The following is a 24,071-nucleotide window of genomic DNA, read 5'->3' as shown; positions in this document are numbered from 1 at the left end:
AACTGCCTGGTATTTCAGGGCTGGACTGACCTTGTTAGGCGGGATCAGACTGATATACTTCGAGAAAGGTGGTAACCAGACCATAGAACAAGTCACTGAGTTGTTGTTCATTCCTGGCAGACTGATTCTCTTTCTGTTTGTGTATTCACCGACTAAGGCCTAGTTTCCATTGGTTTGGTAAATTGCGGAAAATGGTGATAGAATAATTTATATATATAAAAGTCTATGGAGGTTTTTTTATGTCACCATCAGTTTCTAAACTTTACCACCTCAATGGAAACTAGGCCCAAGTCTATAATTTTAAAATTAAAGTATAATCAAGCTTTATCTCATATTCCAAAGTAACAGCAGCATAAGTAATTACAGTAATACGTCAGATAATGTTTATACCCTTTCATTAAGTCAACTAAAGTGGAAGAAAACAGTAGAGTAAGACCAAATACATTTATTGTATTCTTTACACAATTAAACTTCCCAGTTAGTTTACAGAAAAATGTTATGTCTTTATTTAAAAAGAAGTTTCATCCTAAACTGTAAATAATTTGTACAGAGCACAATGAAAAAATAACTTTCTAAACTAATTACTGATCTAATTTAGATGGTGACTGAAATAATAAAGAAATCTCAGTACATTCCAGTGTCCTCTTAACATTGTGATATAGTTTCATTAGTGTAATCCACAATTGTATTCACATTTCAGATAATGGGATAAAATAAGAAAACACAATCACAAAAGATTTCATTTATTTAAATTCAGTTATGCTGTTTGGAGAGAAAAAAAGGTACGCAATTATATAAATACACAAAAAGTCAAGAAAAAATAGATGCAGGATTTAATTAACAAGGTTTACAATGTTTCATAATAAGACAGGGACAGAAGAAATAATTAGATGTTCTCTATATATAACTACACCTAGTTGAAGAGGAAAGTAATCCATTACGGTGAAAATACATACTTTTTAATATAATTCTACATAAGACAGTGCAAATTATCCATTGCACAAGCTATCCAAGTATCTCATCTGCTAAGGCTCTACTTGAAACTGATGTTAAAGGGATACTAAACTTTAAGTAACTTTCTAATTTACTCCTTTTGACAATTGTTCTTTGTTCTCTTGCTATCTTAATTTGAAAAGCAAGAATGTAATCTTAAGAGCTGGATGATTTTTGGTTCAGCATTGGTGGCTAAATGTAGCCACCAATCAGCAAGCGCCATCCAGGGTGCTGAACCAAAAATGGTCTGGCTCCTTAGCTTAGATTTCTGCTCTTTCCAATAAAGATAGCAAGAGAACAAAGACAAATTGATAATAGGAGTAAATTAGAAAGTTGCTTAAAATTGCAAATGGCTCACACATTTATAATTTATAGTTTTTGTAAATATTATAGTAAGTACTGTGCTTTATAAATCTAAAAATGTTCTACTATTACTGTGTAATGTGACCAGAGATACGAGAGACAACACTGACCTCAGCTATTAGGACTAGCAAAATTGACCTATTTGCTTACACCTCTTATTGCAACGGCATTTACCAGTTTGCACCAAGCTTCTTTATTCTAGGCAATCCCATAACCTCATAGGATGGGATAACCAATGTTAAGATGTTGTCAGTTCACCTACTGGACAAAGCAAACAATTTTGTAGGTAATATTTTAGCATTCATGCCCTCAACAAATGATTGTACAATTAATATTACCTTCCAGGTAAGATTACACTTAGTTATATATGTGCAGAAAAAGAAAAGAGAATTACTCAACTGGGGCTAGACATATTGTAGCTTTATTAGCCCTTGGCCAATGTTTGTGTACACCCACAGTGCAGACTCTTTAAGATCACTTGTTCCCAAAAGGATATGGCAGTATGAAATAATTGACAGTTCTCAAGTGAATGAGGTTTTTTGTACCACTCACAACCTTATGTTTTCACTACTTATATAGATATTGTCAAAAAAAAAAAAATATATATATAGCAAAAGAGATTGCTCAAATCTAGAAATAAAGGGTTATCTCTAATGAAAAATGATGGATGCCTTTCATGGGTCCTGTCATGCTAGAGCAGGGTTTTTACTGTAATTCCAGTCCTCATGGATACCTAACAGGCCAGATTTTCAGGATATTTGAACTAGAGCACAGGTTAAATAATAAGCTTATCAGTAACCATGGCTATTAACCTGCTCTCATCCAAAGTAATCTTAAAGTTAAGTAATCTTAAAAATCTTGTCCTTTTAGGGGACTCTGAGGATTGGAATTGAAAAAGAATGAGCTAGATTGTAAAGAGTAAAGCAGATACCATAATTCTAAAGGGATTTGTGTGAATTCCTTTTTAAATTTGTACTATGAATTTGCAAAAAAAAGTAATGAATAGGAAGCCATATAAATTAAAACATTTAAGTTAAATATTAAGGAATTTCAGACATTTTCTAGTAGATAAACATGATAGACCTTGCTTATATGTGCTTCAAAGCCTAGAGGGAAAATGAAATGAGGACACACAATGTCAAGCATATAAAATGCATAAAGTCTAGGAAAACAAGCAGCACAAGAGGGCCAGTGACTGTGAAGAAAAACAATGGAGGATAATTTGTGGTCTGGGAAATTCTATTGTATTAGTTTCATTCTGAAGCCAATGTAGTCATGCACAATGTCTACATGCTATCTGTTATTATGTGTGATCCTGTTGTATGGCTGTTGTTATTATACAACATGTGTCACACTGCTCCATAATAATTTAAGTCCTGTTTGATAGCTTAAATGTTAAAACAAACAAAAACAAAATCCCATGTGTTTTCAATTTGTCATATGGGGGAAAAAGTATCATCTATGAAAATGCTTAGTGGTGCTAAGAGGTATATAATCATCTATCATAAAAGTAGCTTTGGTTCTAGGATGGGATTTGGGCCAATGAAGATTTGTTCATATCTCAGACATTTCTAAAATGCTTTACAGTATCACCTCTCCTACATTACAACTTGTGCATCCATTTCTTAAAAGGACATAAAAGTGCAAAAATTAAATGCTCTAATGTGTTGGAGAATGTTATCGTTTGCACTATTGCTTGCATATAACTGTTTAAAGGGATAGGAAAGTTAAAATTAAACTTGCATGATTCAGATAGAGTATGTAATTTTAAGACACTTGTAAATTCACTTATATTATCAAATTTACTTTGTTCTCTTGGCATCCCTTGTTGAAAAAGAATACACACATATTCTACACTAGTGGGAGCTAGCTGCTGATTGGTGGCTGCACACATTTGTCTCTTGTTATTGGCTAGCTAGATGTGTTCAACTAGCTTCCAGTAGTGTAATGCTGTTTTTTCAGCAATGGATAACAAGAGAATGAAGCAAATTTGATAATAGAAGTAAATTGGAAAATTGTTTGAAATTGTATCTTCTATTTGAATAATAAAATAAAATTTTGGGGTTTCCTGTCCCTTTAACTTCCAAAAAGTTAGCTCTGGAGCAGCAATGCACTACGGCAATCTAGCTGAAAGCAATGATGAGCCAATGACACAAAGTATATATATATAAAAAAGTATATATACATATATATATATATATATATATATATATACAGCCACCAATCAGCAGCTAGCTCTTAGACGTGCATTGCTGCTCATCAGCATACCTAAATATGCTTCTCAACAAAGAATATCATGGGAACGAAGCACATTTGATAATATAAGTAAAATGAAAAGTCTCTTAAAATTGTATTCTCTATCTGAACCACGAAAGTTTTATTTTCGCTTTCATGTCCCTTTAATGTTAAAATCTGCTACAATTTTAATTTAAAATGTGGTATACAAATATGTATATGGCAGTTGCTGATGTTTTAAAAGAGATATTCTAATCCTGAAATTGTATGGTCTAATTTAATAAAGCATGTCCCGTTTTACATTAGAATATTTCATTAACATATATTTCACTCCAGCATGGAAAAGCAAATACCCATAGCACACAAACTATTGTTTTAATTATTTCAGTATTTTCTGAATATATAACTTAATTAATATATTTTATATTTAATATCTAATTTAAATACCAATAGTTATTGTAATAATGATACTTTTAAAAACAAATGGTGGAACACAAACATCTGATATTTTCTCATAAAGTAATAACAGTAATTTATACACAATAAACATTTTAATTTACAATGATATATGCTTTAAGGCACATTTGAAACTGCTTCGGGCTAGATTTATCAAGCCCCTACGGCAGCAAGTTCTCTCAAGAACTTGCTCGCCGTGATTTATCAAGCAGCGGTCACCAGACCGCTGCTTCCCTAAGCTCTTCGCCAGCTCTAAGGTGGCGAAATTCAATCTCCTCGGTCGAGTCCAAGGAGATTGACAGCTCCTGCCCGCGCGTGATTGGCTGTGCGCGGGCAGGGGGCGGGATTGCACGCAAGCGCAAAATTGTGTGCAATGTTAATTACCTACGGGTAATTTCGCCCCGCCACAGGCGAGCTGAGGCGTACAGGGGCGCGTATACGTGCCCCTGTACGCCTCAGCTATGATAAATCTAGCCCTTAATGTCAAGGTAGACAATAAATATTTTTTTCAAGGAAGCATATGTTAGAATTGTGCTTAAAGGGACAGTATACACCAATTTTCATATAACTGCATGTAATAGACACTACTGTAAAGAATAACATGCACAGATACTGATATAAAAATCCAGTTTAAAACTGTTTAAAAACTTACTTAGAAGCTTCCAGTTTAGCTCTGTTTAAAAGGTTACACTGTATCTCCTGTACAATGGGGAGATGGAACATGAGAAATAAAAAAATATTTCCCCCCCCAAAAAAATAATGTGGTTTCATTTTTTTCTTGTATGACACAACTGCAATATCTTTATCCAGCTATAACATTAATGTCCTTCTTGTGCTGAAAGGGTGAAACTCTTTCTCTATGTTGTGCCTCATGAGGCCCACATATCATAAACTTATCCGGTTAATTACAGCTGCTCAACTTTATACTCTGAAAGCCTGTTTAGTTGTATATCTTATGGAGCACAACGGACATGTTTATAGCTAAATTGGGAAAATGATTATACTTTCCTGTAGATTGCCTTTTTGGATTCTCTGCTCAGGAGAAATAAAATAGCTCTATGACATGTTGCAAGAAGAGAATTTAAAAATAATTTGTAAGTTCACTTTGTCTAGGCCAATATGCTGTAGAGATGTCCTTCCTTTTAGATTGATACATGTGTCACTGAAGTTTTGCCTATTAGATTTGCTGAGAAATCCTTAAAGGGACATCCTGGTATGAGTGCATTTACAGTATCTCACAAAAGTGAGTGCACCCCTTATATTTTTGTAAATATTTGATTATATCTTTTCATATGACAACACTGAAGAAATGACACTTTGCTATAATGTAAAGTAGCGAGTGTACAGCCTGTATAACAGTGTACATTTGCTGTCCCCTCAAAATAACTCAACACACAGTCTCTAATGTCTAAACCGTTGGCAACAAAAGTGAGTACACCCCTAAGTGGAGATGTCCAAATTGGGCCCAAAGTGTCAATATTTTGTGTGGAAACCATTATTTTCAAGCACTGCCTTAACCCTCTTGGGCATGGAGTTCACCAGAGCTTCACAGGTTGCCACTGGAGCCCTCTTCCTCTTCTCCATGATGACATCACGGAGCTGGTGGATGTTAGAGACCTTGTGCACTCCCACAACCATGCTTGAATGTAGGCAAGACACACTTGTCTTTGTATTCCTCACCTGGTTGCCGCTACACACGTTTGACACCATCGGAACCAAATAAGTTTATCTTGGTCTCATCGGACCACAGGACATGGTTCCAGTAATCCATGTCCTTAGTCTGCTTGTCTTCAGCAAACTGTTTGTGGGCTTTCTTGTGCATCATCTTTAAAAGAGAAGAGGCTTCCTTCTGGGACGACAGCCACGCAGACCAATTTGATGCAGTGTATGGTCTGAGCATTGACAGGCTGACCCCCCACCCCTTCCACCTCTGCAGCAATGCTGGCAGCACTCATACATATATTTCCCAAAGACAACCTCTGGATATGACGCTGAGCATGTGCACTCAACTTCTTTGTTTGACCATGGCGAGGACTGTTCTGAGTGGAACCTGTCCTGTGAAACCACTGTATGGTCATGCCAATTGTTCTGCAGCTCAGTTTCAGGGTCATGGAAATCTTCTTATAGTCTAGGCCATCTTTATGTAGAGCAACAATTCTTTTTTTCAGATCCTCAGAGAGTTCTTTGCCATGAGGTGCCATGTTGAACTTCCAGTGAACAGTATGAGAGAGTGTGAGAGCAATAACACCAAATTTAACACACCTGCTCCCGATTCACACCTGAGACCTTGTAACACTAACAAATCACATGACACTGTGGAGGGAAAATGGCTAATTGGGCCAAATTTGGATATTTCCACTTAGGGGTGTACTCACTTTTGTTGCCAATGGTTTGGACATTAATGGTTGTGTGTTGAGTTATTTTGAGGGGACATTAAATTTACACTGCTATACAGGCTGTACATTCACTACTTTACATTGTAGCAAAGTGTCATTTCTTCAGTGTTGTCACATGAAAAGATATAATAAAATATTTACAAAAATGTGAGGGGTGTAGTCACCTTTGTGAGATACTGTAAATTCCAATTTGAAATATGTTTTCAATACACTTGTATTAAAAAAATACTTCCAGTAAAAGTGTTTATTTTATGACTTTTAATGTGCATTCGATCAGCAGGATAAATAGCCACAGATTGCTTACATTCATGTTTACAGATTGTGCTTGGTCAGTGGACCTGTGGTAATATGCATATCACATAAGTGGTAACACAATACTCACGTTCATGAACATGATATGGCACAAAGCTGGTTCTTAAATGCAAATTTATGTGACATATCATAACATGAATCTTAAACTTCTCTATTTTACTAATACTTTTTTATTTTATATTATTAAAATATTTTCAAAAGCATTTAATCCTTCTTACAACCACTGAAATCAGTAGGCCATACAGCCATAACAGCTTTAATAATGCGCATGATAGACCTGTGGCATCGCACATGATAACTGTGTAGGCTTCACTTCTATGAATAAGGTCTTGTTCTTTAACCCTCTAAGGCAGGGGTGCCCAATAGGTAGATCCAGATTTACCAGTAGATCCCGAAGGAGCTGCTGGTAGATCACGGCTGATGTGATCAAAATTATGTAGTCAAGTTATGCAACCTCAACACCGGGGCGTGAGTAGAGTATTGTTGTTAGGGATACAGCTTTATTTGCCACAGTGTGTGAAGGGGCAGGTCATTAAACAATCTTGAGGTACATCGATTTCAACCAAACAATGAAGATGATTTTTGAACGACAACACAATTGGCCTATCAAAAGCATTATTGAGTGAGTATTCTCCCAATGGATATGGCGGTATAGTATATTTAGGAAGAGTAAGCGTCAATAGATAGAAAAAGTATAGGCGGAGGATGCTAAAGGAACAAGTCTGATTGACGTCTGGCAAATGAGCATGCTGACCCGGTAAGAAATGGTCTGCATGGCGCGCTATTGAAATTTATTTATGTAAGCCTCACTGGGTCAGGGCAAGCCCGCGGCACAAAGTAAAGGGGGGCAGTGGCAGTAATTGGAATGCAGTGTTTTGAAACATGGCCCAAGAAGTTGCTCCAGTTAACCCGAATTAAAGTCAGTGCTACTTTTGTCGTCCGGATTAATCTGTTGTATCTTTATGTTTTTGTACATCCATGTGTTTCTAAATCATGCAACCTTAAAGGGATATGAAACACATTTTTTATGTGTATATAGAACATGCAATTTTAAACAACTTTCTGATTTACTCCTATTATAATTTTTTCTTCATTTTCTTGTTATCTTTATTTGGGAAAGCAGGAATGTAAGCTTAGGAGCAGGGCCATTTTTAGTAGGTAGATCTCGTTGAGCTGGTCATTTGAAAAGTAGATCCTAACACAAAAAAGTGTGGGTACCCCTGCTCTAATGACTGTTGGTAGTGTACAGCACTACAGAAGGTGATGACTTCTCTGGCCTACAACTCTGTGCAGTGGCTGATGGTTAATAATGATTCTGTAAGATGCCATTCTAAAGTTCTGCAAGTTTTTCTCAAGCATCCAATGATTCTCCATTATTCCTAAGGAGGTGACTACCCAGATAAAGATGAACTGTAATTTAGAAATATAATCTTTCTTGGTCTCTGTATTTGTTCAGGCTATCTCAGGCAGACTGTCTATAGGGTAAGAACCTAATGTATTTATGAGACATTAAAAAAAGACATTAGCAATCACAGATTATGTCTAAACCTTGTGCAATAGAGCTACAATAATTTGCAAACAATCAATGAATCCATTCAGGAGAATTCATAGGACCATACATTACTTTTTAAAAGGATTAAAATGTAAACATACTGTTACTATGTTTCAGTAGAAAAAGAAGACAATAGATTGCTTAATCTTTATACAACTCTAATAAATAATCAGTCATGAGACATGTTCTATTTATTCCTTTAAGCCAAGATGGGAGTTAATTGTTTCAAACTAATCAATCCCATGTACCACATTATATTGCTTTATCAATTCTTGTTAAAATGCCTCTTCCCATTTAATAGCAACATTGGATTTTATGTTATCTAAGTGATGAATAATAGATACATTTTCAAGAATATCTTTATTACTGGCAACAAAATGTGTTTGAAGGCTTCTCACTGGTATTTTATTACACAGCACTTTTGAACGTTCATAAAACACCATAACAGTGACTACAAATTTAATGTGGAAGGTCATCCAACTGTACAAAATCACTGGCGACATGCTATTAAATCAGCATTTTATTTAATGATAAAGCTGCACATATGGGTTTGTTTGTTTTTTACTTTGCAGATATTTTGTATTTTTATTATGCATTTTTATATCTACATTAAAAATAAATTCAACTGAATTGCTCTCAGGGATGTAACTAGTACCCAGTGGGTCCCAAGGAAATAATTAGACAAGTGTTTCCTACTACACCCCAAACCCACATATATAAGCATATATTCCATATGCATCTATCTATGTTTTGTATATTTGCAGCCTCAGCTACACCTTCCCTTGGACCAGAAGTATCTGCACCCACTGCAAGCCTGATAATTACAGATATTATTTGTTTATTTCTTGTTTCTGAAAGAGTTGGTCATTTTTGTTTTGAGATTTTAGGTTACTTTACAATAAAGGTAACTAGTGAAACAAAGATAAAATCAACTTTGCCTGCTGATTAATTTTAACCAACTTTCTAGTTTACTTCTGCTATCTAATTTGCTTAATTATCTTGGTATTGTTTGTTGAAGATGCAGCAATGCACTACTGGGAGCTAGCTGATCACATTGGATGAGGCCATAACATGAGGCATATATGTGCAGCCACCAATCAGCAGTTCCTGAGCCTGTCTTGGTATCCTTTACAACAAAGGATATCAAGAGAACAAAACAAAATTAGATAATAAAAAGTAAACTGAAACACTGTTTAAAATCACATTCTCTATCTGGATCATGAAAGAACAAAATTGGGTTTCATGTCCCTTTAATTACTCTCCTGTAATGCTTGGTGTTTTGATGCTCACTTGCAAGGTTAAAGGGACACTGAACCCAAATTTTTTCTTTTGTGATCCAGATAGAGCATGCAATTTTAAGAAACTTTCTAATTTACTCATATTATCAAATTTCCTTCATTCTCTTGGTATCTTTTTTTGAAATCCAAGAAGTTTAGATGCCGACACATTTTTGGTGTGCACACTTTGTTGTTCTTGCTGATTGGTGGATAAATTCACCCACCAATAAACAAGTACTTTCCATGGTCCTGAACCAAAATAATAGCTTAGATGCCTTCTTTTTCAAATAAAGAAAGCAAGAGAACGAAGAAATATTGATAATAGGAGTAAATTAGAAACTTGCTTAAATTTGCATGCTCTATCTGAATCATGAATGAAAAATTTTGGGTTCAGTGTCCCTTTAACCCTCTTGTTGCATAGAGGGCAGCAAAGCATTCATATTGTCTATACCTATTACTATTTTGATACAAATATATCAGTTGATAGCATGGATGGTTTAATGTACCCAAATTTTGTAATTTATAATAGTTTATTATCAGAACCATATCTGTCATTGGACAAAATTAACATCCGCACAGACAAACCCGTGAAGAGGTACATTTGCTTGATGGATAGGCAATGTAGCTTTGCAAACAATGCCCACTGATGCAAATATCTTTTTTTTGTGATGCAAATATGGGTATTCCATGCAGCCAAACATCTGTTATGTAAGAGGGTTATATAATATCATTTTGATTGTCAATAAAACTCTGGGCTTCCGTAGAATCAGCACATTAGTGGGACATTTATTTGGCACCATCGTTACAATTAAACACCTTAGAAACATTTAAAAGGGATAGGAAAATCAAAATTAAACTTGCATGATTCAGATAGGGCATGCCATTTTAAGACTCTTTTAAATTAATTTCTTTTTTAAAATGTGTTTTGTTTTCTTTATATACCTTGTTGAAAAAGAATATGCACATATCTAACACTAGTGGGAGCTATTTGCTGATTGGTGCCTATACACTTGTCTCTTGTGATTGGCTGACTTGATGTTTTCAGCTAGCTGCCAGTAGCACAGTGATGTTCCTTTAGCAAAGGATAACAAGAGAATGAAGCAAATATAATATTAGAAGTAAATTAAAACGTTGTTCAAAATTGTATGTTCTATCCAAATCATGAACACATGTTTTGGGTTTCCTTTCCCTTTAACTAAGGAGCACCAAAGATATAATTTCTTACACACCTTATATAAGATGAAAGTAATGAGACACAAAATAAAATTGTCAAATGCCAGTATGATTTATAAATCACATCATTTCTGGAAAACAGTTAAAAGAAAGCTGGTATCAAATATTAAACAATATCTCCAAAGTATAAACAATGGATACTGGAAACTAATACAACCTGCTTCTATTTGCAGCCAATGATCATCCATACAAAGATATAACAGCATTGAAGCAACAAGCAGAAGAGAAAACTTCTTATTCCTTCCAAGTAGGACAAAATAAAAACAAAATCCCTCAAAACATTTTGTCTTGTGCTGTGCCTCCATAATATATTAAAGAATTGTTTGCCGACAATCTGCTATAGCGGTCAGTGATTTCTTTTCACTTACCATATAGTTTTTAATCTCCAGTGCCACTCTCCATGCAAAATTTTAAGTGGTTAATGTAAGTGAAATGTAATTAGTAATTCTTTTTCCATTTAGAGCATATTACAAGTTGTTTGGCCAATTACTTTCTCCCTATCTTGGGGCAAATGAATGGATTTGTTCACTAGCATAAAAACACAATGTCAAACTTATCCTAGAGCAGTTGTAAGGTTATCCTTTGCTTTTAGGATTCAACACGCACATTATTCCAAAGTATATGTACTGCGTAAACCACTTATAGCAAATTATCTCAGTGCCTTCCATAAAACTTGTAGTTGGAGAAAACATTGTAACCCATTCCTGATCAAATGCATGAAGGTCAGTAGGGATGAGTGAGTGGTTCTGTAGAAATCAAGAAGGCTAACCGTATTCGTTCATTCTAAACAAATGTTGACTGCTCAACATTAACCATTTGTTTTCATGCAAACTTTCCCTGTGGAACCTAAAATCATTATTCATAAATTGACATTGAATTTATAGAAACATTTAAATGGAAAAATGAATGACAAAGGGAACATTTGTTCTATCATTCCGCTGATAACAAAATCATATATAGGGTGATTTAAGATATATGATCCTCAGGAAAATGAGAAAATAATAGATCCTTGAGACTTCTAACGTATCTTAATTTTAAACCGAATAGTTTAAGTCTACCCACATAGTTAAAGTAAGCTTGAGAGAGGCAATACAAAGCCTATCCTGAGCTAAGCATGGCCTGTGACTCTGTTCAGTGTTAGACCAGTAGTGCATTATTAGTCTGGAGTTGATTTTAATTATGTGTTTAACCACTTTGTGGGGATATATTTACAAGCAACTATAACATGCTCTAAAGTGCTAGAGCACTATTGCTGGAACATCACTACAATAATATTTAACCCAATAGTTAAAGTCAACCCAAATAATACAAGTAATCTCCAGAGCAGCAATGCACAGCCAATCTTGAGCTGAGGATGGCCAGCAATTGGCAGCTACACACATGCTGTCCTTGATTGGCTTAACTACCCCTTTGCAGGAATAAATACATAATTCTTTTAAAATAGTATTGCAACAATAAAATATTCAAGCACAATAGAGAATTTTATTATCTCTGCTTTATGTCCCTTTAAGACGTAATGAGTATGAGTATCCAACTAATCAGAATATTAAAATATTCAGTTCAGTTAAGATAACATCCAGCAGAATACAGACACCTGACTCAACTACAAAGAACTCAGCACTCTCAGCCAGTTCACTAGATAGAATATATATTCATGTGGCAGCCAAAGAGTTAATATTTTCATGTTAACACTTTAAGGGATATGAACCCCAAAAGTGTTATTTTATGATTCAGAAAGAAAATAAATTTTTAAACAACTTTCCAATGTAGTACTATTATCTAATTTGCTTCTTTCTCTTGGCATCCTTTGTTGAAGAAACAGCAATGAACATGGGTGAACCAATGCCATGAGACATATATGTGCAACCACCAATCAGCAGCTCCTGAGCCTACCGAGGTATGCTTTTCAAAGATAAAAGACAATGAAGCATTTTGGATACTGGGGGGGCTCGCCGGAAACAGGAGTTAAGAAGCAGCGGTCTTAAGACCACTGCTCCTTAACTCGTACACCTCCTCTGAGGCAGCGGAAAGCAATCTGGCTGATCGAATACGGTCGGGTTGATTGGCTGCGAATCTGCCGTGGGCGGAATTGCTCAAGCAATTAACCAGAACTGCTTGTGCAATGATAAATGCTGATAGCGTATGCTGTCAGCATTTATCGGTGTCTGGCGAACATGATCGCTACAGCGGATCATGTCCGCCAGACACTTGATAAATCTCCCCCTAGAAGTAAATTAGAAAGTTGTTTAAAATTGCATGCTTTATTTCAATCATGAAAGAAAATAGTTGGGTTTCATGACCCTTTAAAATCACGAGACTAGATTATTTTACTGTCCAGCTATATGTAACATTAGGTGATTCTAGGTGATTAAAGAAAATATTAATTTAATATATCGTATGTTTGTCCTCAGTAAGGAGGGCAGCTATTTGGAAAAGGGAAGTAAGCCTTACACTCTCTTACAGATGGAACAAAAACAATTTACACAATAATACGAGTGATAAGCCTTGATTGCTCAGTGCAATTACCTTTGCTAAATGCACAAGGTGAACTCATCTAATCAAAAGATTACTTGCCAAGAAATGTCCTTCTCATCAGTAATCATTTTTTAATTAATGTATCTAATTAAACTGTATCACACAAGCAGAACCCCCTTCAGTTCTCCCTCAGACTAAATGTTTTCAACAAAACTTTTTATTTACAATGAAGACAATAAAAAGAGATAGGAGATTACAAAACTAGGTTTTGTTTATTATATGCTTTTTTTTTTTTTTTTTTTTAGCAAACCAATTAAATAAACTTGAAGGAGTCACTGTTATTGGGTTAACAAAGTCTCCAGTGTTTGACTTCAGCATAAATGATAAGATGAAAGACTGCAAATACGATACAGATATGTGTCAAGTTTAACCTTGTAAAGCCACACACTTTAAAAAAATACTTTTTGAATGTTATTTATTTTACATTGTGCAGCCAATCGGGAAAACATATAAACAAGCTTCTGCACATATTAACCAATCGTGTTACATGTAGTGTCAGGGTTCTGCACTCCATGGAATGCACTCCAGACTCTCGGTCGGGAGGGGGGGGGCTTAAATATAGGACCAGTCAACACAGTAGATTTGCATAATCAACAATTGAAAGATAACAAGACAATGCAATAGCACTAAGTCTGAACTTCAAATGAATAGTAGATTTTTTTTTCTGACAATTTTAAAAGCTATGTCTTTTTCCACTCCCCCTGTACCATGTGACAGCCATCAGCCAATCACAAATGCATACACGTACCATGTGACAGCCATCAGCCATTCACAAATGCATACACACTTATTTTTGCACATGCTCAGTAGGAGCTGGTGACTCAAACAGTTTAAATATAAAAATACTGTGCACATTTAGCTAATGGAAGTAAATTGGAAAGTTGTTTAAAATGGCATGCTCTATCTGGATAATGAAAGTTTAATTTTGATTGAGTGTCCCTTTAAAGTTAAATTATAGGAAAAGCAGGCACACATCTTATCAATTGTGGTGCAGCCAGCTATGGGAAGATATTCATGAGTTTCTGCATGGATTAGGCAATCAGTGTGTAGAATGGTGCAGGGTTACTGTTCTGGATCCTTGAGCTCTCTGGAGCAGGGGAAAACTACAGTTTTTAATGTTAAATTACAAGCTGGAAAAATAAATAAATAATTGCAACACATTGCAAAATAGTTTAAACAGATAGGTGACAGGCAGATAGATACTATATTTTCTTACAGAGAAGGTTTTGGATAACCAATTGCATAAATGCATTTTTTTTTTCACAAATATGTCTATATGATTTATATTTGTCCTATTTGGCCCAAGCATAATATGCACAATAAAATATCATAGCATATCCTATATATTGTTTTAGTAAAAATGTCTCTCATTAATGCAGAACCTTTCCCCAACCTTAGTACTACCAACAAAAGCAGCTCATTGGGTAGTATGTTCTATGCACCTGCTGACCATGGCCAAACGTGAGAAAAATGCACATAGGGACCAATCAGCTTCTGCTCAGGTATATTAAATTTACATTAAGGCAATATATGCTGAAATTCTTTAAAACACATTGCAGCCAGACTATAGAATGCTTAAAGGGACAGAAACTCATTTTTTTCTTTCTTTCATGATTCAGATAAAGTTTTTCATTATAAACAACTTTCCAATTTATTTCTATGATCTAGTTTGTTTTGTTATTTTGACATCCTTTGTTTAAAAGCATACCTAGGTAGTGTCAAGAGTAATGATGCACTACTGGAAGCTGGCTGCTAATTAGTGACTACACATAGATACCACTGGTCATTGGCTCAGTTGATGTGTTTAGCTATCTCCCAGTAGTGTATTACTGTCCTTCAACAAAGGATAATAAGAGAATGAAGGAAATATAACAAAATAACTAAATTAGAAAGTTGTTCAAAATTGTACACTCCATCTAAATCATTATAGAAAATGTTTGTGCTTTATGTCCCCTTAAGTGCAACTTTTCTCAAAAGATTCCAACAAATAATATCACTGGGTGCTTTTCTTCAGTCTAAATGGATACATGGTGTGTACAGCAGAGAGGGGTCACTTTGATAAACTTATGGGGTGGGGCATCCAGCATCTGATTGGCTTACTGTCAACCTATTAAAATCCAAAAATAGGCTTAATACGGGGAGCTGCCATTACATTAATGTTTAAGACATAATGTCCCTTTACAGGCATTCCCCTTACATTATTAATTTATTTGAATGGCCAAAAGAATTAGCACTAATGTTATAAACATTATGAAATATCTGTTTTTGCTACTTGAATCCACATCCCATTTCAATGGGCTGAGCTTTTAGGGAGAGCAGAAACCCTTATCTTATATTTATATGCAAACTGGCATCCTTATATTTGAGGCACAATATATAAACAACATTAGCAAAATGTATACAACTTACTCTAATCTGTATAGCAACAGAACGTTCCAGGGCATGCCAGCACAAATTATAGCCCATGGATAAAACATTTGGTCACCCAAAGGTTTCTGTGTGGCTCTCAGTACCAATGATCATCAGTCATTTGTTGTTAAAAAAAAAATCTTACGTTAATAAGAATGTATAAATGTACATGTGAGTAGTATATATCATGTACAGTAAATCAATAAATCAATAGTAACTAGTTTGTACTTTTTAATAATAAATGTGATCATAATCTAATTTAATTTTGAGGTGTTATTTTTAAAATAAGCATCAGTGTAATATAGTGTGGCCAAGGGCCATTCCCACAATTAGTGACAGGCACTCCATAAAAAAATACCTCAGGTGTCACTGTTCTAGGGTGTTGTAGAGTGCTATAATATTTATTACTGTACCACCTGTAAACGTCATAGGTTCAAATACCCAGTATTTATTTACAAGGCAGTTCTTTTGTTCATGCCCAGCATTCTACACCCAGCAGGAAGAGAGGCAAAAAGAGAAAGGGGTAATTACTCTGTACCCAAAATTGTTAGGTCAACTATTGCACTCCCAAATTTCATAGTGTAGGACCACCCATGACGTAACTGCTAAAGAGGGGTGCAGTGTATTGCTGGTGAATGAGTGCCATCCCATTCTAGCAGCCAGTGGGTTAATGCATTATCTGTTCCAACAGGAAACGTTCACACACACTGTAGTAAACATATGCAGGGAGGAAGCAAATACAAAAATCCCACACCACACAACAAAGTTGCTGTCAATCATACTACAGTAATGCATTGTTATAGACTACAATACACTGAAAACAGTCTTTTGTGCTTTCATTTTGTAAGTGTAATTACTTTAACATGGCACAATAAAAAGACAACCCTCACTGCTCTATTTTACCACACATTAAGTGTTTACATTTCTGTTTTGTTTTGGATGTATCTATTCTCTAGCATGAATCCAGTAATCTTTCAGTTTTTATTCAGGGCTTTTCTTGCAAATCCAGCTGTGTCGGATTGTTCTAAATAGAAAGACTGTGTGATGTGAAATGCTGTCCAAATGGAACAAAGCAGAGGTCAGCAGTGCTGCAGATACCTGGAGCCCAGAGGGATCCAACAGAAGCTTGAAGGGGAGATGGAAATATACCGATTTGACCTTATTATGCAATATTTACTATATACAGTATCTCATGTATATACATAAAGGAGTAGCTAAATATAATATTTTATAATTAAATAAGTACTTGATAAATGTTATTTGCTTTAACATATATGTCAAGGTTCCACAAGCTTATACACAAATCTATGGCTATACACCTATATTGATAAAAAAGGACCATGTTCAATTTTGTTTGCATTTCTTCCAACAATGTACATATATCCTGTGACCATACACACTTCACAATGATATTGCTGAGTACCATTTCAGAACAAACGGTCCATGACTCAATCTTATCTTCCACTGTGACCAGCTGTGGAGGTTGCTTATGACAACACAAATAAGAGCATCTGTCTGGTTCCAGACATTGGAGCTATACATATAGATTTTTTGTTTACGTTGCAAATATTTTTCTTTTACCATCCATCACTAACCCTTTCATAACTAGTTACATCAGCAAATTGTAAAAAAATGATTGAACTCACTGTAAATACACAGAAAACCATTAATGCAAACCTTTTGCTGTAGTCTATACATTTATTTATTCATAATTTAATGTAAAATATAGTGTATGGAGTATCATTTTCTAACTTATTTGATCTGTTATATAAAATAAATAATAATAATTATAATTAATATACTTTTAAGCTATCTGAACATTTAACCATGGGTACAATGAGATAATGAGAGTGACTAGTATTAAGCTTCTGTAAAGCACTGACAGGTCCCCACTTGTCCTGTGTCCTTTAGAATTCATGCGAATTAAATGAATCAAACAAGCAAACTCAGGGTTTTGATCTCAGACTTACGAGACCATAAAATTAAAGGGGTTTAATCTAGTCAAGTGTTAATGTTTGAGCAGGCTAATTCCCTTCAATTCATCAGATTTGGCTACTTAGCTTTAGATTTAAGTCACCCCATGAGCAGGGTCTCCTACAGTGACAGGTGCTAGCCGAAGCAGCTTCTTAATATGATTGTTAACCCTTCCCTGGGTAGAGGGTCGTGCGCTGCCAAGCATGCATAATGCCAGGTAGTGTTATAACTATGGAAGTGTAGCTGTAAGACATTAAGCCACATCTCATAAGATCGGTTAGGGAGAATTCTAGCAAAACCTAGATTCATTGATAGCTCAAATAAAGTCTCTAATGAGAAAAATATCTTGTATACCCCCCCCCCCCCCCCCCCCATAAAGATGGAAACAACATTTGGTGCTGCTTTGGAAAGCACCGTAGCAACATAAGAATACCCCAATAGATCCAAACCTCAATGACTACCTTCTTTTGGCTAACATCTGAAGAATGCATATTGCATTAGCCCTGCCTTTTATTTTAGGGAATTGATCTCTATCTGGTTGGGAATTAAGGATTTATTTTTCATGCAATACCCTATAGTTTGCTATAGCTTTGTGAATTGTACGATATATATATATTTGTAAAATATTAACTTAAAACGGATGGGGGGAAAAAATAGAAGAAAGCACAGCAACATATTTTCAAGTTAAGAGCAAGCAAAAATGTGGTCCTCTCAAGCAGAGGATATAGCAAGCAAAGGAGGAAAGTGTTCCACCTACAGACCATAACTTATAACAGCTGACAGGTTATCAGCTAGAAAGATATTATTTCAGAACTAACTATGCTTTTCAGCTTCACATTAAAAATTGAGGCTGAGGTATTGCCCCCAGAAGTAATTAACAATGTTAATCTTCTTTTTTCTTTCAACAGTGATAAAGAGAGTCATTTTTATATTTAATTAATGTTCAAGATCGTTTTGGAAATGGGCTAATGAGGCTCTGATCACATTACCATGAAAACATACATTAACACTGCAACAGAGGAGGCTGCTCCGTGGGCACAGTCCAGTTACTAATTAGCCCACAGTGAAATGAATCACCAGAGGAAGAGGCAGGTGTAGCAGGTAAGCTGGGGTCTCTGCTGCTAGATCCCTGTTACTAGCACCAGGTACATCAGCCACTCACAATTCTACAACAGTTTTATACAATGAAGCTTAAAGCACACAATGATGTTAATTAGGCTAATGGGTCATTTTGTCTTCAAACCACAGAACTAGATTTATCCCTATGCAAAGTTTATTTATCTACATTAAACGTGCACTATCTTCTATGTAAATATAAAATGCACTCACATACCCAGGCTAACACTGTGACAAATAAAGACGCAATATAAAGCATGGTATATAAATACCTTAGGTATATAAAAAGTTATCCTTCAGCTAAAAGAGACAGTAGCAACACTTCTGGCAACTTTTAACAGAAGACTGATTTTCTGGAGAGAACTGGACACAGCTTAGAGATCCTCACTTACCTGTGCAACTTCATACAGCAGTTTGTAGTGCTCCTCTCTCTTCTGAAAAGTACACAGATTGCAGCCCATTGTAATTTGCACAAAAGAGGAAAGCTTCCTAATTTCCTGTGATGTGGAATGCAAATATTTTGACAGGGAATCACCCTCCCGACTTGACTACTGTTGTTCATCAGTCACTCCAGCATATAAACACAGGCAGACCACTGTTAGCTGCTAGCACAGACCAAGGTGCTGTAGTGCTGCATACACAGGATCCTCTAAGTATCTCACATTTACAGATACACACACTCCCCCTGTCTGTGCATCACTGCACATGACTACACAGATTCCATCTCATGAATATTAACAAGCTCTCATTGATTATTTATGACAGAGCATGTTAATAGAGAGGAGTGGCATATCTGCTGCTGATGACAGATGAATATCCCCTAATTAAGAAGCAAATGTAGTGTGGTTAAACAAAATGCAATTGTTTCAAGTTTAAAAAAGGTTATGCAGAAGACTATGTTTCCCTTGCTGCCTAAATGTATCAGTTGCTGGCACTAGTATTGTATAAAAGGTTTTAGAATGCTATTAAGAACAGACACAGTATAACTGCACAGGGAGATTTTTAATAGTCAATATTTGGCTTTTTTAATTTTAATCAGGGGTGTTATATGGACATCAATAAAATACTCCAGTTATGGTTACATTTTCCAATTTGATATTTTCTTTGGAAGAAGCCTATATAAATATATTTTCCTATTTAATGTTGGCTTCAAAATGAAGTAGATAAGTGTCAGTTTCAAGAGATATTTGCCCCTGATTTCAACTAAGGTCTAAAAGTCATGCAGATTATTCAGGAAGCTAATTAGTTATGGGGGGGGGGGGGGGAATTGATATTTTTTTATACAGTTAGAAATTATAAAGGGATAATAATAATAATATTATTATTTTGTAGGAATTTGTGTTTGAAAAATGTTTAGTCTCAACATCAGAGTGAGAAAAGCTTGAAAGGTTTTCAAAAGAGCCACAAATGTGCATATCCTCCACAGTGTGCCTCAAATAAATGTAATTAGATTGGCAGACCGGTTGCAATAAAGAATCTGTCTTTTACACCTAGATCACTGGTGTGAATCTACCTTTAGTTAGTAGTGACTGAAATCCATCTTCGTTTGAGTACTGCCTGGAGATATCTGCAAACTTACATCTGGCAGCTGTCCATGTCACTGAATCACAGTGGCTAAATTTCAGATGATTTCTTTATAAATAGGTGTGAGAATCAAATTAAGAACAATACAAGAAATGGAAGAAATATCATTTTAAACAGTTTTAAAATAACTAAGAGCTATGCTTAGATATTTATAAATGAAAGGAATAGTTGTGGCAATCCAGGACAATTATAAAACCTATTTCTAATATACTACTCAAATCAGTATTTAAATCCCTTTCAATATAATGTGTAGATAATAATACGCTTCACCATTATAAGTAAAATGATTTTTCATATAACCCTTTTGCTGCCAAAGAGAGCATATTCCTACACAATGCCTGGCAGTCTTCTTTGGCTGCCAGGGGAAATGTAGTGCATTCCAGTTCAGAAGCTGTTGACAACAAACTGTCATAGATTCAATAGGTAAGAAGTTTTCTCTCTAGTGAAAGCAAGTTGTTCAATTCACTTGTCATTATATAAAGCCTATGCGCTTGTCATTTATATAAAGCCTATGCACCAAAGCAGAGCTGTCCAACTTAAACGTACAAGTCAGTTTTTTTTTTAATATTTATGCATTAGAAATCATTCACTGCATTAAAAAATATCTGTCTACAAAACAAATGTTTCAAAAGCATTCAAAACTGACAATTTGTTAGAAAAATAACAACTGTTTTGCAGTCCCAGGACACACTTTCTGAATGTTGTTTACTACCTTTGCTGAGTCCAATTAGTGACAGATGTAAACATACTTCTACAACCAATCACTGTGCATCCTGGAGAAGTGCCAGGATTATGCACTCCACTGAATGCTCTTTAGCTTTGTAGGGGGAGTAGCAACACCATACAATTAGAGGAAAAGTAGGCAAAAATAAAAAAAACTAAAATATGAATAACTACATATATTATGGTTGATTTTGTGCTTAAAGGGACATGAAACCCACATTTTCTTTTCATTCAGAAAGAGCATGTGATTTTAAACAACTTTCTAATTTACTTCTATTATCTAATTTGCTTCATTCTCTTGATATCCTTTGCTGAAAAGCATATCTAGATAGCATCAGTAGCTGCTGATTGATTGCTGCACATAGATGCTTCGTGTGATTGGCTCACCCATGTGCATTACTATCTCTTCAACATAGGATATCTAAAGAATGAAGCAAATTAGATAATAGAAGTAAATCGGAATGTTGTTTAAAATTGTATTCTCTACCTGAATCATGACAGAAACATGTTGGGGTTAGTGTCCCTTTAATGTACCTTTAAGACATGGTCCAGAAAATTAAGTACATTTTATCTGTCCCTTTAGTTCCCCAAATTCTATAAGTCTGCCAAATGTTCATTTAAGTATCAAAATCTAAATGTTATAAATATGTGGTCTGCGCCCACTGTACAAATGGGTGGCAATGCCTATATGGGGCCATATTGCAAGCGGAGTGCAAACATTTGCACCTGGGTGATAAGGGGTTTATTTTAACAAACATAGCAAGAAAGTGGATTCCCCAAAATAAGGGGTTTCCAAAAGTCTAGGCTAAACCAGCACAACCGTTAATAATGAAAAACTCAAGAAACATAAGTGTCAAAAAGTAAAATATCCTTTAATAAATCACACAATTCACAAACATACCACATTCATACATGGGATCCCAGTAAATGAAAGTCAATGGGCTGAGAAGAAACTTCTGGTGCACCAGGGCAAACTGGATAGATATACGTTAACCAGTGGTATTAAATATTTGTAATCCATAAAGGAGATAGTTCCATATCTTTAAAGTCCCCAAAGTGCCGCTCAGCCGAACTAGCCGGACCAAACCCTCGACCCAGAACCGTGATCAAATCACCTTCAAAGCATACCTTAGAAGCTGTGCGTGTATATGTTATTCACAGGTGCAGGGGCTGTCATATCCTTCTTAACAACAATTATATCCTTATATCCTTATATCCTTCTTAACAACTTTCCAGCTTTTTTGTTCACCGCAGCATTGGATCCCGGCTAGCCCCGACCTGCCCTGTAAGACCGCGCTCCACTTAAGCATTGAAGACTTTGCCGTTGACGCTACGGACACAGGTAGTACCGTTTACCAATTGTTGTTAAGAAGGATATGACAGCCCCTGCACCTGTGAATAACATATACACGCACGGCTTCTAAGGTATGCTTTGAAGGTGATTTGATCACGGTTCTGGGTCGAGGGTTTGGTCCGGCTAGTTTGGCTGAGCGGCACTTTGGGGACTTTAAAGATATGGAACTATCTCCTTTATGGATTACAAATATTTAATACCACTGGTTAACGTATATCTATCCAGTTCGCCCTGGTGCACCAGAAGTTTCTTCTCAGCCCATTGACTTTCATTTACTGGGATCCCATGTATGAATGTGGTATGTTTGTGAATTGTGTGATTTATTAAAGGATATTTTACTTTTTGACACTTATGTTTCTTGAGTTTTTCATTATTAACGGTTGTGCTGGTTTAGCTTAGACTTTTGGAAACCCCTTATTTTGGGGAATCCACTTTCTTGCTATGTTTGTTAAAATATAATTCTCTAGGTAGCACCCGTTTTTCTTATAATAAGTATCTGAGTTCGAGTGCAGCTGCCCTGCTTTGTTTTGTTTACGATAAGGGGTTTATCACTGGAGTTTGCACTCATCAGGTTTACCACTGGTATTACAAGTTTAAAGAAAACACAACCTCTTGAAAGCAATCAAGGTTTATGCTAGAGTGATTACCGTGACTTCAGAGCTTTGGTTAACTGGTTTGCAAAAAAAAAAAAAGTTGCACAAAACAAATCAAAAATACATTACAAAGTATAGTTACACTCATAATGACACATTGAGGTACATTCATATGCATCTTTAAAAATGTATATAGATGTGTACAAATGTATTTATATATTTATATGTAGATATGTATTTACAGACATATATACACATATAAATACATATGTACACAATATAGACACATATATATATATATATATATATATATATATATATATACACACACATATAAACATATATAGACATATATATATATATACATATAAATACATATGTACACATATATAGATATAGATATATACACATATAAATACATATACACATATATAGACATATCTACACATATAAATACATATGTACACTTATATAGACATATACACATATAAATACATATATACACATATATAGACATATATACACATATAAATACATATGTACACATATATAGACATATACAGTCGTATGCAAAAGTTTAGGCACCCTGACAATTTCCATGATTTTCATCTATAAATAATTGGGTGTTTCGATCAGCAATTTCATTTTGATCTATCAAATAACTGAAGGACACAGTAATATTTCAGTAGTGAAATGAGGTTTATTGAATTAACAGAAAATGTGCAATATGCATAAAAACAAAATTAGACAGGTGCATAAATTTGGGCACCCTTGTCATTTTGTTGATTTGAATACCTGTAACTACCTAGCACTGATTAATTGGAACACACAATTGGTTTGGTGAGCGCATTAAGCCTTGAACTTAATAGACAGGTGCATCCAATCATGAGAAAAGGTATTTAAGGTGGCCAATTGCAAGTTGTTGCACATTTGGACAAGCCAGCTTCATTTTGGAATAAGGTGCTG

At 35.2% G+C, this 24,071-nt stretch overlaps 1 protein-coding gene across 1 annotated transcript in view; it reads right to left on the bottom strand.

The window, feature by feature from the left end:
- Window positions 1-19,312, bottom strand: part of PDZRN4 (PDZ domain containing ring finger 4) — a 209,298-nt gene extending 189,986 nt beyond the window's left edge. The window contains exon 1 of the mRNA XM_053719782.1: window positions 19,244-19,312. Coding sequence (XP_053575757.1) covers window positions 19,244-19,312 — 69 coding nt within the window. The remainder of the gene's footprint in view (window positions 1-19,243) is intronic.
- Window positions 19,313-24,071: the final 4,759 nt, after the last annotated feature.

The sequence above is a fragment of the Bombina bombina genome, chromosome 6, assembly GCF_027579735.1.
Source record: "Bombina bombina isolate aBomBom1 chromosome 6, aBomBom1.pri, whole genome shotgun sequence".
Lineage (NCBI taxonomy): Eukaryota > Metazoa > Chordata > Amphibia > Anura > Bombinatoridae > Bombina > Bombina bombina.
This window is presented reverse-complemented; position numbering and strand designations above follow the sequence as displayed.